At 42.8% G+C, this 15,264-nt stretch overlaps 1 protein-coding gene across 2 annotated transcripts in view; it reads left to right on the plus strand.

The window, feature by feature from the left end:
* Window positions 1-1,512: 1,512 nt before the first annotated feature.
* AADAT (aminoadipate aminotransferase) overlaps window positions 1,513-15,264 on the plus strand; it is a 43,071-nt gene continuing 29,319 nt past the window's right edge. Inside the window, exon 1 of one of the 2 annotated variants that reach the window (XM_073643987.1) lies at window positions 1,513-1,723. In XM_073643987.1, the coding sequence (XP_073500088.1) occupies window positions 1,687-1,723 (37 nt within the window). In that variant the 5' untranslated portion in view covers window positions 1,513-1,686. Of the gene's footprint in view, window positions 1,724-8,430; window positions 8,560-15,264 lie in introns of those variants that run through there. The other variant, XM_073643996.1, reaches the window with a different exon arrangement.

Here is a 15,264-nt window from a genome sequence, read left to right on the forward strand (position 1 = left end):
TCTCCTACCAGTGCTGTGGAGTCAGGGAAATTGAGGAGTCAGAGGTTTGGCTTACCGACTGCACAGCCCTGGTTTTTTGTGTCCGAGTACTATCAGTGTTTTTCATGGATAGAACCCGCACCTAGTATAGTCTATGGGGCTGCCGATATTGATCTGAGCATCAGATCAGAATCGCCAGTGCAAGTCTATGGGTCTGTGAAAAAATAAGTCAGCACTCAGACGCCATTTAAGCCCTGTCAGTTTTTTACTGACTGCTAGATAGAAGAAGGTGAAAAAACTTCTATTTTTCTCATTCAAGAAAAACTGAAGAAACTTGGACCAAACTCAGATGACACTCTGATGAAACTGAACAAAATCACAGATGAAATTAGGACTGATATTCTGGTACGTGAAAATAAACGATGTCTGAATAAGCCCTTATTGCAGAAGTAAGCAGTGCCACTTTCAGACAGTTGCTATTATAAGTCTGAGGCTGTTTGCCCACGATGCGTTTTTTAAGCGTTTCCGCTGCAGAAACGCATAAAAAAACATGGTAGAAGGCCAGCCATGGTCCCCAATGATAATCCGCATGTGCTGTGCACATGCTGCGGAAATTTCCGCTGCGGGTTATCATTGCGGAAAAAAACGCAGCACTACCAATTATTTTGCGGAAGCGCGGCGTTTTCGCCACCATTGACTTGCATTGAATCGCTTGGATTCCGCATCACTACATCTGTACATGCCGAATCCAAGCGTTTCAATGTGCGGATGGTACCCGGGTGTGGAGGACAGGAAACTCTCCTCCAGACCCGGGTACCATAGAACCTGTAAAAAAAAGAATAAAATAAAAAATAAATATTATACTTACCTTCTGATGGCCCCCGGTGTGCTTGTCTTCGCTTGCCGGCAGATCGCGGCGGACTGAAGGACCTGCGCTGATGTAATTTAGTCATGTGACGGCAGGTCCTTCAGTGTACCGCGAGCTGCGGGCAAGCCAGGACAGAGCGAAGCAAGACTCCGGGGGCCATCAGAAGGTAAGTGTAGATTTATTTTTTTATTTTTTACCATTCTTTCGGTCACACTATATAAATCCATGCTTTTTGCATGGATTTATATAGTGTGACCAAGTTGACAAGCACTTTCCAAGTGATACTAAAATTGCTTGGAAAGCGCTTGTCAACCCACATGCGGAAATGCATGTGAAGAACGCTTCACTTCCGCATGTCCCTGGCAGGAAAAACGCATGTACAATTCGCATGTACAATCCGCATGCGTTGTTTCTGCCAGGGCGATGCAGAAACGCTCAGGAAAAATCCGGAGCATTTCTGCATCGTGGGCACATAGCCTGAAAATCGCTCCTAAGAATTTTTTTTCTGGAGGTTTGCCCTTACCGGATCTGATCACTTTCTTGGTACTAAATGTATGACTCCTTTTTTGAGTCCTGCAATGAATGCCAAGATCAGAACTTGAGATGAGATAAATAAAGCAATGTACCACTAGATGGCACTGCAGAACAGGACAAATAAACTGCTCTCCAGCTCGCTCTGCGCGCTCCTGCAGCTCCACTACATACATGTTAACAAATAACCAAGCAGGACGAAGGGACCAAAGGGCACGTAGCAAAAATATGTGGCACACTTGTTCTTCTAGTAGTAGCTGTCTGAGATAATAATTGTAATAGATTTTCATCTAGGGAAGTCGTGAGAAATGTTAAACTCATCAGCACAAATCTCCAAAGCCAAAGGTAGGCCTTGTTTTATTATTCCATCTGATTTGCTAGCAGAAGTGTATGGCGCCAGCTGGCACTACAGTCAATTCCAGTCTATGTCAGCGGAACTGCTGGCTGTAATCCATATCAGAAGCAAAATACTTCCTAGGAGTAAAATGAATGTTACTTAGCTATTTTTACTATCCAGTTTCATAATGTAAATTATTAATTATTATTAGTATTGTATTTTCTGCATTTTACTATTGAATGTGGCCTTCACATTCCCACTAAGGTTATTCTTGCTTTTATGTAAATTTGCACGGATATTGATTGATTGTATTTACCTATAATTATTGACAATTTTCATGGGTCCCTTCAGGTTTCATGTATCTAATAGCTACCGCTTCATTTTACCAGCACCACAATACCTCTGTGTCAGGGGTGAATTAAGAATAGCCAGGGCCCCAGGCAGTTTAGAAGGCATGGCCCCCCAGAGGTACCCGATGTATCACGTGACATATCCCTGGTTTTGTGCTGACTGCATCCCCAATCCCACGGCTTCCCCACTGCCCGACACCTTCTCTTTATAAGATGCACTGTATTTTTCCACCCACTTTTTGTGGGAAAAAAAGTATCCACAGTGGGATGGGTTATGCTAGTATAAAGCAGATTACTGCCCGATAGTCAGATAGGGGAATTACAGTAACAAGGCAAGGCAGTGGGCTGCTAGGGCTAGCATGTACATGTCATTCGAGGCAGTGGGAGGCCCTGCTAGAATCCCATGCGGACATTCCGATAACGTCAGAAGCTTAAGGCCTGACAAAGGGGCTAACGGGCACATTGTGTACTCTGGCACACAGGGGAAGATGGATGCAGAACTGAATGAAGAGAAGGCAACGGATTCCGGGTACACTGTGAAACTGGACAGGAGATCCCTGGGGCTGACGGAGTCAGTGGGCATAGGGATAGACAGAAGGAACAAATGGTAGGGCTGATGATTTGTTGTGCTAAGGAAGTAAGGAACAAGAAATGTTGTGCCCTATACTACATGTTACAATCTGAAGAACTTGAACTGTCCAGTAAACTTCTGTTTGTTGAACCGAACATGGTGTCCCCTGAGTTGTGTGCCTGGAGACAGCGGAGGTTTGCGGCCTAGGAGTGAGTGTGATGCACCCCACACCTGACAGCACACTGGGACTGAGACACGGTTTTCCTGTAAAGTGCCAGAGCATAACTGGACAGCAGCTCTGTCATGACTACCGCTCTCGGCCACTTTAGACAGGTGTAGGCAAATGTGGAGGTGATCCCCAGGAGGAATGTCCTAGCATACGTTGAGAAACCAGAGGTGAAACAACAATTGTTTGAAGTTGGGGGCTAATTTATCATGCACTTCCTGGACGAACTCGCATTGACCCACAGCAAGCTACAGGTGCATCTCACTAAATTAGAATATCATCAAAAAGTTAATTTATTTCAGTTCTTCAATACAAAGAGTGAAACTCGTATATTATATAGAGTCATTACAAACAGAGTGATCGATTTCAAGTGTTTATTTCTGTTAATGTTGATGAGTATGGCTTACAGCCAATGAAGATACAGATGCACCTGTACATAACCAGTACGGATAAATATCCAACAGCAATTATGTTAAAGCTGCTACACATTTGGAATTCATGGCACGAGTATTCTGTTAGGGCTCACCTGGAGAGGTGGATTCTCTAAGCCATAGGTCACAGTGAGTAGCACAAACCAGAGGCATTGATGCAGCAGAGTTTGATAGACCGGATGCTGTGTGGAACAGCGAGGATCATTAGAGATGAAAATGCTAGATTGCACGTGAATCAATAGGGTTAGATATGCTAGCTGACACATGGTCAGTGGAGCAAGAGATACATACAGATAGACACTTTGGAGTAGTAAAGCCAAGGGGGTGGTCAGCGCCTGAAAGCAGCAGAGTAATGTATGTAGTCGGCACATAGGTACAGCTTTGCTGATTGTGCGAAAAGCACCTGAGAACAGTGGAGACATTTAAACAGACATGGTACATTAATCCAGCAGAGCCAAATGTGCAGACAGCACCTTCAAACTGCAGAGCTGAGATAGAAATCCAGCACCTGGATATAGTAGAAATGAATGTGCAGACAGCACCTAGGAACGGCAGAGTTAAGACGGCAATCAGAATGCAGTAAAATGAAATTTGTGGACAGTATATTGAAACAGGAGAGCTGAGATGGCAATCGGGCACCTGGATGTAGCAGAGCTGAATGCACCTTGGAACAATAGAGCTGAGTGTTTACAAGGTAGCACACTTAATATAACGGGAGCAGAGCCCAGCAATAACAGACCTAGATTAAATAAGTGGTGAAGTACCGTGAATGCAAGTGTTAGGGGTTCCATCAGCATCCGCGAATTTCTGCCTGGCACCGGTAACTGCTGATCAGTGGGGGTGCCAGGTGTCACAACCCTAGTGGCAAAGATGAGTGTGAAGACCCGGGGTCTTCTGTGGGTGTAATACTACTCAGACAACACAGGGTGAGGGTAAAACAGTGTGGCAATACTTTATTTAACCATCAAACGGATAATAAACACAGAACAGTCCCAGCAAATACCCAAGAGGTATAATAAAGACCTTCATTTAAAGACTGCATTTTGTGTTTACTTGTGTTATCTTTGTCTAATATTTAAATTTGCTTTGTGATCTGAAACATTTAAGTGTGACAAACATGCAAAAGAATAAGAAATCAGGAAGGGGGCAAACACTTTTTTACACTGCTGTATATGTGTGTGTATGTGCTCTGTATAGATGTGTGTATGAGCTTGGTGTATACAGTATGTGTGTGTGCTATGTGTATATACTTATATGAGTAACATACAGAGTTTGTGTCACATACTGTGTATATTTAGCATCTATATATAAATCCTGGCAGCGCAGACGAGAGTTCATAGGTGTAAACATGTGAGCAATCACCTAACGAATGAACAAAATGCTGCTCATTCATGCGTGTGTGCTATGTGTGTGTATACGTGTGTGTGTGTGTAACATACGATGTGTGTATGTAGCATCCACATTTATAAATCCAGGCACCACAGATGAAAAGTTTATAGGTGTGTGGTAGATCGCTCACTCAGCTGCACATGGAGGTAGACACAGTCTCTTTAAATTTCGTGTTGGTTTATTAAAGTGCGGCATAAACCAACATTTAAGTTCACAAAAGAAAACATAGCCCGCTGGGCAAAACAGGAAAGCCAAAACAGAATGGCAACACAAAGCACAGTCCTTGTGGTAGCAAGGATCTGCCTGCTCAGAGTTTTAGCAACTCCACATGGTGCAGGTCAGCTTAACACACAGATGTCTGGAGTTGCTCTCTCCAGACTCACTGAACACTGAATGCCTCAGCAAGCAGAGTATTTAAACCCCAGACCACACCCTGAGGTGGAGATATGGTGAATGACCTCCCATACTTCACAATGGTCATTCACAAAAAACACTCCCTTTTAAAATGGAGGTTTTATGTCTCGGTTTTATGTCTCGGTGACAAACAGGCCAGTAGAACCTCTCCAAGACCCGCTCTCGGGTTTTGTCTACTCCCAGATGCCCCCCTAAGACATGCAAATGGGCCAAATCTAATACCCTACGTCTATAGGGACCTGGCACCAACAACTGCTCTATCTCTTCCCCTCCGATAAAGCAGATCCTCATTTAAGGTAAAATATGGGAACCTGGTGTCAGCCCCGGCTCTTGAGCAACCCCATTTATCACAGTCACATTGTCAAATGCACCTTTCAATGTAAGATCCTGCATTTGTCCCGTACCAAAATTCTCCCCAGAAACCACCAGTTCAGGAATCTCATCCTCATGGGTCCCTGTCTCATCCTCATCGCCGGCAAGGACACACAGGGGGAACTCATCTGCCTCTGGCTGTAATAGGGATTCTTCATGGATGAACGGGCTCTGGTCTGAGCTAGTGGGAATCCCCCGCCTTTCCCCACAAGTCCCAGAACAGCCAGAAGTCCCGCCCGATTATAAAAGAAAACACAGCCCGCTGGGCAAAACAGGAAAACCAAAACAAAATAGCAACACAAATCACAGTCCTTGTGGTAGCAAGGATCCGCCTGCTCAGAGTTTTAGCAACTCCACATGGTTCAGGTCAGCTCAACACAAAGATGTCTGGAGCTAGCTTCTCCAGACTCACTGAGCACTGAATGCCTCAGTAGGCTGAGTATTTAAACTCCAAACCACACCCTGAGATGGTGATATGGTGAATGACCTCCCACTCTTCATAATGGTTATTCACAAAGACCACTCCCTTTTAAAATGTAGGTTTAACCCTCTCAGCAAACTAGCATGCTGGAGCAAACTTCATGGTTTCAACTCACGGAAGCTAATAGCCTCCGTGAAACATATCTTCCCTCTATCACCTTACCAGTTACTTTGTCATAGGTGTAAACATGTTGACATTCGCCCAAAGAACAAGCAAAATGCTGCTCATTCATTAGATGATTGGATTGTTTATGGAGGAACAAAAATCATTGTTCTCAGCAGCACATCGCCCGGTGAAAACTGCAGATGTGCTGCTAACATGATACTGTATGGGGACAATTGATCTATTAGTGATTTTTCTGTCCCCATCATTGTTTCTCAACATGTGTAAAGAGGCTGGGAAACAAGCGCTGGACAACTTCAATATTGTAGATTGCGCTCGTTTAACGGTCTTAACTCAGCACATGTTAATGCAACCGAAACGTTTCTGTGTGATGGTGCAATATGTGATCGTTTAGGGCCCCACTTTAAACTTTTACCCAGGGCCTCACTTTTTTTTAAAACCAGCCCTGCATAGAAGTGCCATGGATCCAGCTCAACACATCAGGCAATTAATTCAAATTCAACAATCTTTATTGGCAAATCCTTTTAAAAATTTGTAGAAAAGACAAAAAATGGACATCTCAGACGACAAAGCATATATTATGGGGTTCAAGAGTTTTTCACTCGAAACACGTATGCCATTTTTTATACACACCACCCCATAATATATGCTTTGTCGTCTGAGATGTCCATTTTTTTGTCTTTTCTACAAATTTTTAAAAGGATTTGCCAATAAAGGTTGTTGAATTTTAATTAATTGCCTGGTGTGTTTAGCTGGATCCATCTTCACTTCCTCATTGACCCAGGCGCTGTGCAGCAGCGAGGACGCCGTGCTCCATGCCAGACTGGGATTACATCTCAGGGGTGAGCTGAAATTTTCTCTTTATTCATAGAAGTGCCATACACCAATACTATCACTCCTCAAAGATTACATATTTTATAGAGAACAGATATTAGGGTCAAAATACAAATTATTATTTCTTTTTCTCTGAATTAGGCCAGGTGCAGACGAGTGTAATTGCTGTCTGAGTGCTAACTGACAAAATATCGGCTCGCACTTTGACCAATGTTAGTCTATGGGACAGTCTGTCCAAGGAAAAAAATCGATGCATGCCCAACTTTCATACGATATTCGGATCGCACTCGGCCAGTCAACTCGATGAATGCATGGCAACCATCGGACTGACATCTGAGCGCAATCAGATTTCTGTACACTCAGAGAATGAAGAAGATGGAAAAATCTCCGGCCGTCTGCACAAGACATAAGCTGAAATCCTTTTATATTAATATGCGTCATTTATTATGATAATATTATTAAGATAATATTTACTTTCACGTAAATATATGAATGCTCAAGAATCATACATATGTATACTTCATACAGGATATGGATTTTATTCAGTCTTATTAAGAATATACCCTTGTAGGTCTCATATAGATTAAAGAAAATACAATTTCATACAAAGCGTTTATAGCCACATGCTCCTTGTTTGAGTTTCCTATTATCATCCAATTAAGAATTGCTAAAGTTAAATTATCCCCAGTCCTTTTACCTTCTTTCATATAAGATTGGGAATTTATTCCGTTATATTTAGAATATGAACATTATGAATCTTGTATAAATCAGAGAATATTTGCAATGATTTCAACAGATGGATTTCTTTCCGCACTCCAGATTTCTGGTGCCTTAAAGGGGCTGTCCACTGCTTACAAATAAGAATGGGGAACACTGGCGACTAGCAGGGGGAGTGGTCCTGTGAGTAGCAGGCAACCCCTTTAAATCATACTTAAAGGGAACATGTCACTTGTTCAAAAGTTGCCATTATTTTCTCTTACTAAATTCCAGTTGCTCCGCTGAGGATGCCATGTTTGCTATGCTCCATATGGCCCCAGAGATGTGGGCCTTTTTATTTAATGCTAATTTTATGGTCTTTAGGGCGTGGCTCACTGGATTATATGGGGGGGTGTCTTTAGGCTGCTCTGTATTATTACCCTGTGACTTACGCCCCTTTGTAAAGAACATAAACATTAGCTGCAAAGAAAAGGTCCCTATCTCTAGAACAGTTTGTCAAATGATAAAAAAAAAACCTCAGGGGAGCAGCAGGAATTAAGGGAGAACAAAAACTGTTCTTTTTAATATGCTAAAGGCCAGCAACAGAGCCTCACTGGAAATGATTCTCCAGTCCAGGTGTCAAATACCAAAGTAACAAATGATTGAAAAGCGGTTATCTCTACATGACCAGTGCATGAAACATTTGCAGTTTTTATGATCAGAGCTGGTTACTCAGTAAAAAAAAAAATCAAATCTTGTGAGCAAGAAGCTGATGACGTGTAATGCACATAATGACCATTAGATGGCGACATAGGAGCGCTATAATGATTGACGCTGTAAGGAATGTGAGTCGCAAAGACAGACTTGGCAATAGTGTGCCCATGATCGGGGATGGATTGGGCATGCCTGGCTGGAGTCTACATAAGACGGAGAGGCAGCTGAATGGATAGGCGGCAGGTATTTGTGTGATTAGTAAGAAACAGTGTGTTGTGCTGTATATCCTCTATAGCTATCCTCCATAGCTATCCTCTATAGGGCACCGTGCAACTGTCTATTCATATGGCCCATGTGGGAGACGTGCACATGCTGCAGGCCTGGAAATAACCTCTGCTGTAAACATGGTCAAGCATATGCCAGCAGGGGGCACTGAGTGCAAACTAGAATACAAGGGTCCTCAATACTTCCCCCAGTGATATATAATGAAAATCACAGTGTATGATTTTTACATAATTAAATTGCATTTTATTGCATGAAATAAGTATTTCATCACCTACCAACAAGCAAGAATTCTGGCTCTCACAGACCTGTTGGTTTTCCTTTAAGAAGCCCTCCTACTCTGCACTCATTACCTGTATTAACTGCACCTGTTTGAACTCATTACCTGTATAAAAGACACCTGTCCACACACTCAATCAATCACTCTCCAACCTCTCCACCATGGCCAAGACCAAAGGGCTGTCTAAGGACACCAGGGACTAAATTGTGGACCTGCAGAAGGCTGGGATGGTCTACAGGACAATAGGTAAGCAGCTTGGTGAGAAGGCAACAACTGTTGGCACAATTATTAGAAAATGGAAGAAACACAAGATGACTGTCAATCTTCCTCGTTCTGTGGCTCCTTGCAAGATCTCGCCTCGTGGGGTAAGGATGATTCTGAGAAAGGTCAGGAGTCAGCCCAGAACTACATGGGGGGGGGACCTGATCCTTGACCTGAAGAGAGCTGGGACCACAGTCTCAAACATTACTGTTAGTAACAAATTACACTGTCATGGAGGAAAATCCTGCAGGGCATGCAAGGTCCCCCTATTCACGCCAGCACATGTCCAGGCCCGTTTGAAGTTTGCCAATGACTATCTGGACGATCCAGAGGAGGCATGGGAGAAGGTCATGTGGTCAGATGAGTCCAAAATATCACTTTTTGGTATCAACTCCACTCGCTGTGTTTGGCGGAAGAAGAATGACTACAACCTCAAGAACACCATCCCAACCATGAAGCATGGAGGGGGAACCTCATAATTTGGTGGTGCTTTTCTGCAAAGGGGATAGGACGACTGCACCGTATTGAAGGGAGTATGGATGGGGTCATGTATCGCAATATTTTGGCCAACAACCTCGTTCCCTCAGTAAGAACATTGATGATGGATCGTGGCTGGGTCTTCCAGAATGACAGTGACCTGAAACACACAGCCAGGGCAACTTAGGAGTGACTCTGCAAGAAGCATTTCAAGGTCCTGGAGCGGCCTAGCCAGTCTCCAGAACTGAACCCAATAGAAAATCTATCGAGGGAGCTGAAACTCAATGTTTCCCAGCGACAGCCCTGAAACCTGAAAGATCTGGAGAAGATCTGTATTGAGGAGTGGGCCAAAATCCCTGCTGCAGTGTGTGCAAACTTGGTCAAGAACTACAGGAAACGTCTGACCTCTGTAATTGCAAACAAAGGTTTCTGTACCAAATATTAAGTTCTGTTTTTCTAGTGTATCAAGTACTTATTTCATGCAATAAAATGCAAATTAATTATGTAAAAATCATACAATGTGATTTTCTCGATGATTTTTTTTTTTTTCTTTCATATTCTGTCTCTTACAGTTGAAGTATACCCACGATAAAAATGACAGATGTCTCCATTCTTTGTAGGTGGGAAAAGTTGCAAAATCAAATACTTATTTTCCCCACTGTACATGTTTTGTTGCGCACATGGAGCCAGATGCACTAATGGTTAATTGCCATCTACTCAATAACCAGGATGAGCAGTCATACACAAAAAGTGTGGACACAGATGTGAGCCAATAGTCCGTCATGCCCCACTAAAGCTGCACATGACATATCGTACATTCTTTGCATCTTGTGTGGCTTCTCTACAAAGTTGTCAGGTGTAAAGGTCAAATACATTCAAAGGCAATCTGAAAAATAGCTCCAAAGTAGCCCAGCACTCACATCACTGATACATATCTAATAATATAAAACCAATGGGACATTATTACATTATGTAGGTTGTTTTTAGCGTATAAATACCCCACAATACAAGGACAATCATATTGTTCCCGAATATATTTATAGCTTCCTTCTTCCCGATAAAGTGACAGCCAGGGCCCCCACACACTACTACAAAAAGTTAGGGATATTTGGCTTTTGGGTAAAATATATGGAAAACGCTACAGTGATGTTTTGTCATGAAAGTCGGGCATTTAAGTTACAAGCATGCAATGGTGATTTCTTCATCTCAAACAATTAATTGAAACAAATGGCAACAACTGTGGTGGGTATACACCCCCAAAAAATGGCAATGTATCAATAACTTGTCATGTGGCCTTGAGCATCAATTACAGCTGTACAACGATGTCTCATGGTGTTCACAAGTTGACCTATTGACTGCTGAGGCATGGCATACCACTCTTCATGAAGGGTGGCCCTCAGGTAATTGAGGTTATGGGGTACAGAGTTACAAGCCTCTACATGGCGACTCGGCTGATCCCATAGGTTTTCTGTGGGATTCAGGTCTCGAGAAAGTGCACGCCACTCCATTTGAGGTACCTCTGTCTCCAGCAACCATTCCCTAATGATGCGACCTAGATGAGCTGGAGCATTGTCATTCATGAAGATGAAATTAGGCCTGTGTAGTTCATGCAGAGGCACAATGACTGGATTAATGATGTTATTCAAGTAGTAGGGGGGCTTGTCACTGTACCATTCACAAAGTGTAGGTCAGTCCTGTATTTTTACAGCTCTACGTTATAAACTTCTGTGAAGCACCTGGGGGTTCAAAGTGCTCACCACCCATCTAGATAAGTTCCTTGAGGGGTCTAGTTTTTAAAATGGTGTCACTTGTGGGGGATTTCCACTGTTTAGGCCCATCAGGGGCTCTCCAAACATGACATGGCGTCCGCTCAAGATTCCAGCCAATTTTGTGTTCAAAAAGTCAAACAGTGCTCCTTCCCTTCCAAGCCCTGTCGTGCGCCAAACAGTGGTTTTTCCCCAAATATGGGGTATTGGCAGGGCTGGCTCCAGGTTTTCATGGGTCCCGGGCGAAAGAGTCTCAGTGGGCCCCTTTAGCACATACCACGATTCATGATGCACAGATACGGCGGTGAAATGTAGGTATACAACACAGGACCCAGGCTTCCCCCTCATCCTTCACATACGCAGATATGCGCACGCACACACAATACGCTGACATGCGCACGCATACACAGACATGTGCACGCACACACAATACGCAGACATGCACACACAATACGCAGACATGCGCACGCACACACAATATGCAGATATGCGCACACACAATATGCAGATATGCGCACACACAATACGCAGACATGCGTGCACACGGTACGTAGGCACGCACACGATACGCAGACATCCGCACGCACACGGTATGCAGACATGCGCACGCACACGATACGCAGACATGCACACGGTACACAGACAAACACACGCACACGGTACGCAGACATGCACACACATACTCACATGCACATGGTACACAGATATACACACATACAATATGCAGACACGCACAGATACATACACATACATATTTGAACACATTCTTAAAAACACATAAAACAGACATAAATATATATACAGTCATACACACTGACATACACAGATATTTACATCATACATGCACACACACATTAGAAATATTTTTAATATGGTGATTGGGGAAGCTCGCTCACCTGGCCTGTGTCCCGTCCAGCTCCTCAGTCATGTGGCAGCAGTGGAGGACCTCCGTCGTGTCACATGGCCCTGGACCATCAAGGGGACCCACTTGCTGTCGTGGCCCGGGCCGCTTCCCTGGCGTCTGTGCAGGGCCGTCGGTGCTGTCCGAGCCCTGCTCTGCTTCATGCCGCAGCAGCCAGTGTGCTGCTGCTCCGCCAATCAGGCCCAGTGCTGTCACTTTCCAGACATGGCTGCGCGCAGTGTGCTGTGTGGCTGTGTCTGATAGTAATGACACGCAGGTGCGACACACAAGCACAATTAAAGGCACAGTGTCACCCCTGTGTGTTATTACTACCAGACACAGCCGCACAGTGCGCGACAATGTATGATGTAAATATCTGTATATGTCAGTGGTCCAGGGCCCCAGCACTTGCCCGGGTACTGGCAAACTCAGGAGAAATTGCACAACAAATTTTGTGGTCCATTTTCTCTTGTTACCCTTGTGAAAAAAATTGGGGTATGAAGTAAAATTTTTGTGAAAAAAGTTAAATGTTCATTTTTTTCCTTCCACATTGCTTCAGTTCCTGTGAAGCGCATGAAGGGTTAATAAACTTCTTGAATGTGGTTTTGAGCACCTTGAGGGGTGACATTTTTAGAATGGTGTCACTTTTGCGTATTTTCTGTCACATAGACCCCTTAAAGTCACTTCAAATGTGATGTGGTACCTAAAAAAAGAATGGTTTTGTAAATTTTGTTGGAAAATGAGAAATCACTGGTCAACTTTTAACCCTTATAACTTCCTAACAAAAAAAATTTGTTGCGAAAATTGTGCTGATGTAAAGTAGACATGTGTTATTTATTAACTATTTTGTGTAACATAACCTTGGGTTTTTCCGTTTTCGTTTTTTGCTCCCCTTCTTCCCAGAGCCATAACTTTTTTAATTTTCTGTCAATATGGCTGTGTGAGGTCTTTTTGTACTTGTGACTAGTTGTACTTTTGAACGACAACATTGGTTTCACCATATCGTGCACTGGAAAATGGGAAAAAATTCAAAGTGTGGTGAAATTGCAAAAAAAGTAAAATTCCACCATTGTTTTTTTTTTCCATGTTCACTAAGTGCTAAAACTGACCTGCCATCATTATTCTCCAGGTCATTACGTAAATACCAAACATGTATAGGTTATTTTTTATTATTTGCACACAAAAAAAATGGCGCCATTTTCAGAGACGCATAGCATCTCCATTTTTTGGGTTCTGGAGCCGGGTGAGGGCTTATTTTTTGCGCACCAAGCTGACGTTTTTATTGATACCATTTTGGGCTATATACGATCGTCTATTATTGCATTTTATTGAAATGTTGTGGTGACCAAAAATGTAATTCTGGCGTTTTGATATTTTTTCTCATTACGCCGTTTACAGATCGGATTAATTATTTTTATATATTGACAGATTGGGCAATTCTGGACCTGGTGATACCAAATATTTGTGTATTTGATTTTTTTTATTGTTTTATTTTGATTGGGGCAAAAAGGGGGTGATTTGAACTTTTTTATATTTTTTAAAAAAATTTAATATTTTTAAAAAACATTTTTTTTTACTTTTCACTTGCTTCAGTAGTGTCCATGGGAGAGTAGAAGCTGCGATTATCTGATCACCTGTGCTTCAGCCCTGCTGTGTGTTGCAGAAATGCTCACTTGTCACGAGTGCCGACCGCTGGGCAGCGCTCATAGCATCCCGGCAATGACAACCGCAGGGGTCTCCTGCTGACCCCGGGTTGTCATGCCATCCCACCGGTGACCTGCGGTCTTGTGACATAGGCACCGATGGGCTGGACTTATGACGTCCTTCTGCCGCGGCCATGTTAAATGCCGCTGTCAGAAATTGATAGCAGCATTGAACAGACTCAGATCGTATGTTTTGTATTGAAGTATCTAATGAGCGTGTGCAGAGGTCATTGCGAAGGGAGGAGGAGCAGGGTCATCTGTGACATCACCTACTGTGATTGGTGGATCCTGTATTATCAGCTGTGTATAGAAGTGTTACTTGTCGTTCTAATCCTGTCTGTGATGATAATGAGACTGTTGAAAGTCTTGTGTGAAAATGCAAGATTTCTATTTTATTTATTTATTTAAAAAATACATTTAACACAAAATTAAAATAATAGGTCATTTTGAAATACAGTAATATTTTTATTTGGGGATTTTTGCAATATAGGGGAAAATAAGGATAAAGCAGTAAGTGGTAATTTTGAAATATAACTTTTAATGATAATATATAAAATAGTCAAATCAAAAAATACTATACAAAGGAAAAAAAATATATATAAAACTTCACTTAGTGTCAAGCAGAAATGCAGGCCAAAGGACTCTAAAGCATATGAGACCCTAAACCAGGAAAAATCAATTAGTCAATAACCACATGTGTAGCCACAAAATCACTACTGGGATAGTTTAAATGATATCGCACCTGGCCAAAGCATATGGTCGAAAGACGCATAACAACAATCCAAGTTAGGACTATATACCCTTTGTCAGTGAAATCCTTGCTGGAATAACACAGAATATCAAGTAGCGATCCACATGTAGACAAGCATAATTAGCAACCATGTCCATATAGGGACAGTACATAAATTGCTTGAACATAGGTAATATCAACCCAGTATAGACAGAACAGGGCTTATATAGTAAAAATCCCACTATACAGGCGGGAACCATACATCAACCAAAAAATTGGAATGATCTCACCGTGTGTTGTAGTGGAATATAACACTCTCCGGTCAGGTATGGTGCCATACTGCTAAAGTCCACATCCTGATGTCTGGGGTAATAATAAGAGGTACAATGCTCCCTACGCGTTTCCTCCTATTCAAGATTCTTCAGAGCAGACGACTATGGGCTGATGGACACATCAAAGCACCTAGCCCGCAACCTCGTCTCGCTGGTCATGCTCATATGACCCCAAGCTCGGCATTACCTTCTGCTCTAATGCTTATATTCAATCCT

This window comes from Phyllobates terribilis, unplaced genomic scaffold (assembly GCF_046119375.1).
Source record: "Phyllobates terribilis strain yellow unplaced genomic scaffold, ASM4611937v1 Scaffold_1__5_contigs__length_1240528914, whole genome shotgun sequence".
NCBI lineage: Eukaryota > Metazoa > Chordata > Amphibia > Anura > Dendrobatidae > Phyllobates > Phyllobates terribilis.